Source organism: Lacerta agilis, chromosome 3, assembly GCF_009819535.1.
Source record: "Lacerta agilis isolate rLacAgi1 chromosome 3, rLacAgi1.pri, whole genome shotgun sequence".
In the NCBI taxonomy this organism is placed as follows: Eukaryota; Metazoa; Chordata; class Lepidosauria; order Squamata; family Lacertidae; genus Lacerta; species Lacerta agilis.
Window position 1 is genome coordinate 13,882,381 of NC_046314.1, and position 10,768 is coordinate 13,893,148.

Sequence of the window (10,768 nt, forward strand, 5' to 3'; positions counted from 1 at the left end):
CCGGCGACTTCCAATTGGAAGGCGCGTCAGCTGGGAGGGACGACGGTTAAGCTTCACAGCGAATACGAATACAAACTGAAACAGAAGCAATCCGTCGAAAGTCCGGCGCGTGGGTTCGAGGCAGGAGCGCATGCGCATCGCTTTCTCGGCGATGGGCGCGAGGGCGCTGATGAGGGGGCCGCACCGCCTCCACCTTCTCTTCCTGGGCGGCAGTTCGGGGCGCCGGCCTCCCTTCCCTCCGGGGTGCCGCTCCGCCGCGGGCCCTGGCGCCCTCAGCCCCTTCGACCGGCAACTGAAGAGGAAGCAGAAGGAGTGGGCGGCGGCGCGGCCGGAGATGCAGCGCTGCGAGTACCTGAGGGAAGAGGTGAGCGTCGCTGGGGGACCCAGGGCGGAGAGCCCCCGGGCCGGGCCTGGCCGGGCTCCTGGATGCGGCCCCCTCGGCACCCGCCACCCAATGCCGAGAACGTAGAAGGGACCGTTTTCGTGTACAGTGTTTGGGCCAGCAGCTTCAGCGTCCGGTTTTGCGCACTGGGATCCGCGAAGGTTGAATAGGTCTCAATGTCATTCGGATAGAGTAGCTGAGGATCATTCGACACACCAAAGGTGGTTGGAGGGGCGGGGAATAACTCTTCAAACCAAGTAAATAAATAATCCTGCCTCCAGGAAAATAATAATAATAATAATAATAATAATAATAATAATAATAATAATAATAATAATAATAATAATGCCTTATTTATCTGCTGCTAACCACACTGCCAGCCTTCCAGGAATATTGGTCCAAGTGCGTGTGCCTGATCGCTAGCAAATGGGAAAACGCCCGTATAAAAATATATACGTAGTCCAAAATTTGCTTTGTCGTTCCCGTTCTTCTTCTTCTTCTTTTCTTTTCTTTTTTTGCTGCCAGGATTCAGACATCGCCTAGCGTGAACCATGGTTTGGCTGTTGGGCCCACCTTGGTGGGATCCTGCAATTTTCCCTCTGACATTGAGACTATGGCTAGTGTAAACCCTGCAAACTACTTTTCCCAAATATGTTTCAGACTATTAGGTCAAAGTGAGGTGTAGAGGAAAGATACAAAGTTTTCTGTGTCTAGTGCAAAAACAGGGTTGTAGTCAACTGACTTTTATACAGAGTGAAATTAATGACCATGACTAACTCAGTTCCAGTCGTTTCAATGGGTCTGTTCTGAGTAAAGGTTAGCTGGTTGCAACGCATAACTTGACCAGCATTACAGTACATTGTGCCCTGATTTGGGGACGCAGGGAAGAAAATTTGCCATTCTGCACCAGTAAATGTCTTACAAGAGTTCCAGGAAGGGAGGGAGAGTAATAGCCTGCAGGGGTTCTCATGATCACCAAATAATGGTTTGACATTCTGTTTGAATTAAGCCACTGATTGAACATCACTTTTCAGTTAAATGTGAAAATAATTAAGTTCTTCCTAAGATCAAAATTGGTAGCGATACAAGTTAATCTGCAGTAGTGGTTAATTTATGCTCTGGAGGTGGTGAACCCATATACAGTAGTGAGAACCAACTGTTCCTTCTTCTGTTTCACAGGTTGGTGGTAGGATAGCTGACCGAGTGTTTGACATAAGTAGGTAAGATATTAGCCAAGATATGTCTAGCTGTTTTCACAAAATGCATGCTATTTCAACTACACTGTAAAGTTTAAAGACAGTTGGGTACGGGGAATTATTAAAGCTTCCTGGTATCATTAGACAGTAAATTTTGGTAGGTAGCCGTGTTGGTCTGACAGTTGAAATAAATAAATAAATATTAAAAATTGCCCAGTAGCACCTTAGAGAACAAACTTAGTTGGTCTCTAAGGTGTTACTGGACAATTTTTTAATTTTTTAATTAGACAGCAAAACGGTAATATTTCCATTCAGTGGAAGGAGTGTAATTGGGAGTTGGATTTGGATCAAAACAAATATTGTACTGTTTTGTTTCTTGAAAGTTTCATTTTTTGTTTTTGCTTTAAAAACTTAAATTCCCCCCAATGAATTATAAAGATAACAAACAGAAATGTGTTGCATAGAAAATAAAATACAGCATGTCACATAAGAGAAGTCTTAAGAAGTTTACACTGGTATAATTTAATATCATTCATCTCTATAAAAAAAAAGAAATATAGTAACCAAGATTTGGGAGCATACATTACCTTGCTGTGGGTCAGTGATAAAGAAGAAAACATAAATGGAGATATTTTGAGGTAACAGAAGGAAGACTGATACAGTTATTCACATGCCTGTTTAAAGATACAGTTAAGAACAAGAGACCAAAATTGGCAGCCATAAATGGCACTGAAGCTAGATTTGTGCATAAGCTGAATGAACCAAATGTCCATGTGCTTATACATTTGTATATGAAATGAAAGAAAATTACTTTGGGAATACAGTGTTGTGTGCTGCTGTAATAGCAACTTGTGTAACTATGCAACACCTTGTAAAATATTATTAAGAAATAGCAGCGGACATAATAACAAAAATTGAACATGTGCCTAAATGTAATCACGTTTAGAAATACTAGTGATTTTTAGTGAAACTTGGAAGTGAGGTACATGGGGCTGCAGTATTCTTTCCACAGATTTAACAGCATAATGAAACTTGCCAGAGTAACCTTCCCATCAACCAATTGCAAGTGGAAGTTGCATACATTTTGCATGAAGACATGAACTCATGAGTGTAATAATGAAAGCTTTGCAATTACTATTAAGGCATCTGCTCTCCTGGCCGAAGCTGTTATGTTAACGGCATTGAACATGCAGGGACTTACTTATGAGTAAACATGCAAAGAATTGTACTTCAGGTAAAATGAAAGGGCACAGCCCTTCAGAGGAAGAGACTTGATTAGATCAGGCCTATACATCATCATATATTCTCTCTAAGTGCCACTTAGTTCAGTGGGGCTTACTCTCAAGTAAGTGTACACAACATTGCAGCCTGTGTCTAACTTGGAGAGTAATAATTTCACCAAAGCACTATATATTAGGAGTCTTACTGAGCTGCATCTTTGCAAATAATTTGCATTTATTTTTCCTAAAGGACTTTCTCCCTTGCATTGGATCTTGGCTGTGGACGAAGCTACATAGCTCAGCATTTAAACAAGGTATGATTTCCTCTGGATCTTTGGCTTGGATTTGAATTACACAGAGAGAACTCAACAGTAGATCAACCGTGGGCTTTTCTCTGAGGCATAATAAAAATAGGTCTAGCCACAATGGGTTGGATCCAGACTTGCCAATGTCAAATCTGTTTTGAGTCTGTTGTCAGCAAATTTTTGAGTGCTGTCACACACAATGCCATATTAATAGCTTAACTCAGTGATTGATAACTTGGATGTAAATCACATTGGCCTCTGATAGGATTTACACCCATGTGGATAGGATTGCACTTTATGGCATCCGTTACACAATATTGTCTCCCTGCGGAATAAAGCTTTTAGATATGGACCAGAATATTCTTCTTTTTGTCTGTCTTCACCCAAACTAACTCTCCCATCTCACTCACGCTTAGATAAAACCGGGTAAACAGTTGAAGACAATTTACGGTCATTTTTGTTTCAGGATGTCATTGAACAGCTTTTTCAAGCCGATATTGCAGAAAACGCTTTGGTAGGTAGCTGTCTTATACTTGCTAGCTGTTTAATCCATGATATTGAAAAGTAAAGCACCTTAACTGCAGTCCTAAGACATTTCTATTCTAATCTGATTTAGAAAAACGCAATAGACTCCGAAATACCCAGAGTCAGTGTTATAGCTGATGAAGAATTCCTTCCTTTCAAAGAGAATACATTTGATCTTGTTGTCAGTGGACTGAGGTAATTAATAAGTGAACTAAGGTAAACAAAATCGTTTCTAGTGATTGTGGTTTAGCTCTGCAAAGGCTTATGGGTGTGAATTAAAGCATTTCCACCCATGGGGTGAGGTTGAGGAAGAGCTAACTTTCTTTAGAATTCAGTCCCTAGCACTATAACTGTTGCTGCTTTGGTGGTGGGGCAGAATTCTGAGCTACCAAGATCTACAAATTATTGTTATGTGAAGGGAAAGGGGGCTGAAAAGCTCTAAAGCACAAATAGAACACTGCATATGTTCCTTTGGATCCTGGCCTCTGTATCTTAAAAACACGTGGAAGCTAACACTTCCGTTGGATACCAAGCCATTACACACTCACCTGGAAATAAGTCCTATTGAACTCAATGGGGCCTACTTCTAAGTAGATATGTATGGTAGTACAAAGTTGGTCTCCAAAACCCATTTGTGATGCTTTTACTATTAAGGCTTTCTGGCTGGTTTCAGAAATGATTTCATCCAAACTGCGAGTGGTTGTTACCACTAACTACAACTAGTTTCAAAAGCAAGTCAGCATCAAACCATGGCTTATGAAGCTGGCTTGTTTACACTGTCATAGCTCAAGCAGAATGACAAGCTGAGTTTAATACTGCTGATCATCCAAACACACAAAATGAGGTGGGGAGGGTGTGGGTGGGTGGAACAAAAGAATCCATGGCTTAACTTGGTTCCCTCCAGATGTTGGACTTCAACTCCAAACAGCATGACCAACAGTCAGGGATGAGTGGTGTTGTAGTCCAAAAGGTCAATAGGGCACCAGGTTGAGGAAGGCTGTACTAAGCCATAGTTCTGTGTTACACATATGCATGGCTGCATTTGGATGCATCTGGATTCTTTAGCAGCAAATACAACAGCAGCCTGCTAACTTGGCAAGATTCCCAGTGTATTTGAAAACCTCAGCCAGTTTCAATCCTAAACCTGTAGAGTTGGAATGGACCCTAATGATCATCTAGTCCAACCCCCTGCAGTGCAGGAATATATAGCTGTCCCATACAGGGGTCAAACCTGCAACCTTGGCATTATCAACATCACGCTCTAAACAACTGAACTGGATATGTGGAGTTGTGCAGAAAAATAAGATTCCAAGGCTACAGTCATGTGCACTGGGACCTATTTCTGAGTAGCTGTGCATAGGATTGCACAGCAAGTGTGGCTCATAGCTCTTGTCTTAGCCCTTTCTTACTCTTTCATGTTTTATATCCAATACACATACCTTTCTGCCAGTAACCCAACCTGTGCTGCCTGAAACTTGCATTGAGAAAGCTCTATACCTTTTATTAATTCATTTTTCGCTTAAATTGTTTTTTAGCTTGCATTGGGTAAATGATCTTCCCAAAACATTGCACGAGGTAAGTACAAATATTACTTCTCCTATAAAGTTGATAGATAGGAATTTGGCTGAGTATGAGTACTGGTGAGAGTAATATTTAATCATACTGAGTTTTTCCAATATTATGCTTGCCATAGCTTTACATTTTCCAGTTGGAAACTGGGAACTATCACTATATATATATATTTTAAAAAACAATGACTGGGTAGGCTGGGGCATGGAGAGTTGTGTATCTGCCTTGATATATTTTGGGGGAGTGAGGGGGTGTCTTTAATTGTTACTCCTCCAAAAAAACCAACTGTTAAATAGGTTCTGGAAATGTCCGTGTTGTGAATATGCTATCCAGTCAACCTATATTCTAAATCATTTATCCTTGTGCCATTAATTATGTACCAAAACAGCAGCACCCTTGTAAAAGTAGGAGGTATTAGCATGCACAGAGTAGTTGGGGGGGGGGTTGCAGAAGTATAAAAATACTGGGATGTGGGTGATCAGGGACCCTTAAAGTAGACTAATGAGGACTGAGCACTCCTAGTGAGCAAAGAATGCTGACTTGGGAGGAGGAACACGGTGGGGGGGATGGTACGGCTGGGGTTGGAGGTGGTGTATTGTGGTTTACTGCAGTGTGAAGTGTTGTATTGCAAGCTTCCTGATCGCTTATGCTTCCCTCACCTGGTGCAAGTGGGGGAAACAAACAAGGAAGCCACATCGAAAACCTGGCTGTGCTGTCCATATCAGGGATTGTGGTTTGTTTCTCCCCAACGAGCTTTAAACCATAGTTTGTTTGGCTTGTTTTGGGAGCGGAGTTTGAACTATACATATCACCACAAAACAACTTTTGTTCATGCGTTACTTAATTACAGTGACTTGTTTCAGATACATCGAATCCTTAAACCAGATGGAGTATTTATTGGTGCCATGTTTGGGGGAGACACACTCTTTGAGCTTCGTTGCTCTTTACAGCTGGCTGAACTGGAAAGGGAAGGTGGATTTTCCCCACACATATCTCCGTTTACTGCTGTCAGTGACTTAGGACATCTACTGGGAGGAGCTGGCTTCAACACATTGACTGTGGTAATTATCAGTTACAGGAAAGGAACCCCTGAAAACAGTTGTTTATTGAAACTATCTGAATAAAGTTGTGTGATTTTGTTTCTCCATATTCATACCTCAATTCTTCTTGGACAATCTTAAGAAACTGCTGCCTATTCTATTGTCTGGCCCTATTCTCTTCCTTTTTCCTTCAGAGTCTCTGCCTCTTGGTGCTCTTACTAATTACAGTAGGTTTCTAATTACCTCCTACTCCGTTTCCCCATTTCTCTGTTTGCTGTAAGTGGCACAAAGCTTTCCTGTTGCTGGCTTGGTGTAATGTGCTTTATTTTAGCAAACTCTCTCTTCTATTGTGTGTGGAATCAAGTTTAATTTATACAAAGGAGCTGGGTTTAGTCTTGCTTGTGCCCCACTATTGGGCCTTTTTGAAGTGCATTAATTTAAATATGTTTAAAAACCCAAGCCTTCCTATTTTTAGGATACTGATGAAATCCAAGTTAATTATCCAGGGATGTTTGAGATTATGGATGATCTGCAAGGCAAGTCTACTTTTTTCATTAGCAAATTAGCAGTATAGCATACTGTTCTGTATATCATGGTTAAATGCTGTAGGCTTTGTAGAGGGGCATTCCAGGTGGCTAATCCATGACACCTATGTACCCTGTACATATATTCTACAGGTGGCATGGGAATCCTGTGTGGCCCTCCAGGTGCTGTTGAGCTACAGCTTCCATCATCACTGACCATTGGCCATGCTGGCTGGTGCTGATGATAGGAGCACAGGATCCCTCCCTATCCCAGTCCTACAGATTGGTTAACAGAGTAATTTTTTGGGTATAATTCAGGCTGATTTTGATTTCTGAACAAGAAACCATTGCTAGCCTTTGAAGGGAGCACTAATTTAATGTATGCTACTAGTAGCGTGCCTCTTGAGTAGGTGGCATGCCACCTCTGATCAGTTGTGAATCTCCAGTCTAATTTTAGATCAAGCTCAATAGCCATCTCTATTCTTGCCTTAACGCTAAAATAAATAAAGTAATCACTTTGACAGCTCGGGCAAGTAGATATTGCTGTCAAAGGGCAAAATACTTGTTTTAAATCACCCTTGACTAAAAATTGAGCTACAGTCCTACACACACTTACCTGGAAGTAAATCTTATTGAACTCGATGGTGCTTGCTTCTGAGTAAACATAATATTGTGTTTTAGAAAACAATACTTCTGGAAAGTTTTCCTCATGATGTTTAGAAGATGTTTCCATCTAAAGTGGTTAAATCACCTATCTGTAATAGTCTGCATGACCATCACAATATATACTGCTTTGTAAGATATCTCTAGGGTTTGCAGTCCTATGCACACTTCTCTGAGTGGAAGCTTCTTTGAATGCTGAACACCTCTAAGTAAACATGTATATGATCAGTTGGCAAATAGGATTTTTGAATTACATATCTCATCCCATATTGTCATATTATTGATCTGAAATGCAGTGTGTGAAACTCATCGTGTGTGCTGTATCTTCTTTTAAAGCCTGAAAACTATTTTTAGGTATGGGAGAAAGCAATTGCTCTTGGAGCAGAAAACCTATGCTACACAGGGCAACCATGTTGGCAGCAGCAGCTGTGTACAGAGGTGAGTTTGTTGTTTGAACTGGAATGTCTTAACTTGATGAGATGGGTACCTTTGATAGACCTGTATTGGCTTAAATAGACTAAATTTTACTATATGGTAAAAGTTGAGCCATAGCTGTCTCTGAACAGGCTTGTGCCATATAGTTTCACCAGCCTTTCCTGCAAACAAGTGTTTTCAAGGCTGGTTGCCCATCCTATTCTGTTTTCTCACTTCTTCCTCCTCCTCCCCACCATAATGCACACAGCTTTCCAATGCTGGAACATATTTTGCTTCCCTTAATGCCAAGAAAGAGTGGGAGCTCACAGCTGCTTCATTTAGCTGGGCAAAGAACCATGATATGAGAGTTGTCATTCTTTGCTCTCTTCTGCCAAAAGGACCAGCAGAAGTGGAGGTTCATGCAATCACCATAGCAAAAGAAAAGCTGCACACTAGCATAACAGTTGGATGACTGTTCTTTTCCCTAGTCCTTAAAGAATTTAAAGGGCAGAAGCTAGCCAGAAAGGCTTCTGATACAGAAAGTGGGTGTGTAGTTGGCTGCCTGGATGCCTGACTAGCACTGCTCATCTTAGTCAAGTGGCTCATTTTATGCCTGAGTTGTGCAATCCAATGACTTAAGTAGCTCCTCAGTATCTAAAAATATATTTATATAATATGCAAATAAAATTATGAGTACCTGCTTAGGCAATTAAGTCTGTGTCCTATTCTGCAATATTTATCTGGTATTATGTATAATACATGTTTCTTCCATAGAAATGTATGGAAATGATGATGGGACCGTACCTGCAACATTTCAAATATATTACATGATAGGTTGGAAATTCCATGAAACCCAGGTAACGTGCATCCCTTTGATTACATCTGGAGTGTCTAAACAAGCATATATTTACATATATTGTGTTAAGCTTTTTCAGTGGAATTCCTTTACCAGCTTTTATTTAATTTGATTAAATTCCATGCTCTTCATACATAGCATGATTCCTTCTGTCTTCTTTTCAGGCAAGACCAGCACAGAGAGGTTCTGCAACGGCGTCTTTTGGCGATCTCAGAAAAATTAATGAGCTAATTCCAGGAGGGAAAAAGCTTTGAGATGTGATGTAATTAGTGGACTTTTGAACTGTGGATATTCACTCTGCCATGTGCTTTTTAAAATGGACGTACCACTGACTTTATTTATGTATGTAAATAGAAACAGCATAGGGCTGTGGATTTTTATTGTATAATGCCAAATAAAATCATGGTATTCATATTTCTGTATAGAATTCAACTGACAAAAATAAGAATGTAACAGAAAAAGTCCATATATATTAGGACTAGGGTAAGGTCTAAAGCAGGGGGTGGTTAAGGATCAGGCCCCAAACAACTTTTTCTGAACCCCCAAGGCCCCATTAAGTGTGGCAGTGCCCAGCACCTGCTGAGGATGCAGTTTGCCCCCTCTTCAGTCATTAGACTGAGTGGAAGGGAACAGTAGCACCATGTCCCCCAAGCTGATCTACATGTAAAGGGTGCTGTATAGACATGCATGCAAGCATGCGCAAGAGCATATGGTGCCATTTGGACCCCAGAGTGCAGGTATGTTGCTCTTGCTCCAAAAAACAACCAAGTTTAGGCACCCCTGGTCTAAATCCATATGAGACATCCACTTTACTGAAGCCAAGCAAATGTGGGTCTGGTATGTATATATATATATATATATATATATATACATACACACACTAAGTAGGACTTTATTTCAACTTTCAAAGCTGTCAGCCTTCAAATCACCACATGACTCCTTGACCAGTCTTGCTACTCCTTCTCTAGTCTGTGATTCACGCAGAGCTATGTTTCTCACTACCTCTTGGATATGCTTCCAGTCCATTGAGCAGTCTGTGAGCTGGAAATCATGGAAAAAGCTGAGCAGGAAAGAAATGTAAAAAGGTAAAGGGACCCCTGACCTAGGTCCAGTTGTGTCTGACTCTGGGGTTGCGGCGCTCATCTCACGTTACTGGCCGAGGGAGCTGGCGTACAGCTTCTGGGTCATGTGGCCAGCATGACAAAGCAGCTTCTGGTGAACCAGAGCAACGCACAGAAACGCCGTTTACCTTCCCGCCGGAGCGGTACCTATTTATCTACTTGCACTTTGACGTGCTTTCGAACTGCTAGGTGGGCAGGAGCTGGGACCGAACAACAGGGGCTCACCCTGTCACAGAGATTCGAACCGCCAACCTTCCGATTGGCAAGCCCTAGGCTCTGTGGTTTAACCCACAGCGCCACCCGCGTCCCAAATGTAGCTGTATGTAAATCACGGGCATTTACCTAGGGAAGACATTGGCCTCTATTAAGAGACTGGAAATGTAATAAAACATTAAGCTTGATCAGTTAAATGCATAAAAAATATCCTATCCTGCTTCCATAGAGCTCAGAATAACATTTGTTTTCTTCCTCTGCCCTTTTGTTTGACTGGCCCAAATTTACCTACAGTGCTAACTCAGGTTTGAATCTCCACTCAACCATGTTACTGGTCTCTTGATTCAGACCGGTCTGCTATACGAACACTACCTTCTTCCAACTTTGCTTATGGGTACTGATAATAGTTTGTGTCGAGAAAGAAATTAGCATTTTGTCTTACACTTTAGCAAATAAGTCGGGCAAGGGCAAGATTAATCCCAGCCTCAGTTCTTATAGCCATGTAAAGTTATCTGAGAACTCTGTACGGTATATCACAGACTAAAATTAAAATTCTGGGGCAAGAAACATACCTGTAGGATTTTGACCCACACTGAACAAATTTACATAATTTTGTGTCTGCTAGTCATGGAGGACATATTGGCATTTGCTTAGAATCAAATTATTAATTCAGTTGTCAGTTTCACACACAAGCCCAGTGCTAGGGGCACCTCCACATTGTATAAAACAGTACTCTGGAA

General features: G+C 41.4%; 1 protein-coding gene across 1 annotated transcript; it reads left to right on the plus strand.

Annotated features, from left to right (window-relative positions):
- Window positions 1-106: 106 nt before the first annotated feature.
- Window positions 107-9,104, plus strand: NDUFAF5 (NADH:ubiquinone oxidoreductase complex assembly factor 5). The gene is made up of 11 exons (XM_033142879.1): window positions 107-364; window positions 1,562-1,602; window positions 3,049-3,112; window positions 3,570-3,617; window positions 3,720-3,823; window positions 5,164-5,203; window positions 6,061-6,258; window positions 6,713-6,773; window positions 7,779-7,862; window positions 8,613-8,695; window positions 8,859-9,104. Exons 1-11 carry the CDS (start codon window positions 131-133, stop codon window positions 8,946-8,948), a joined length of 1,047 nt encoding a protein of 348 aa, XP_032998770.1. The 5' UTR covers window positions 107-130; the 3' UTR covers window positions 8,949-9,104.
- The last annotated feature ends 1,664 nt before the right edge of the window (window positions 9,105-10,768 follow it).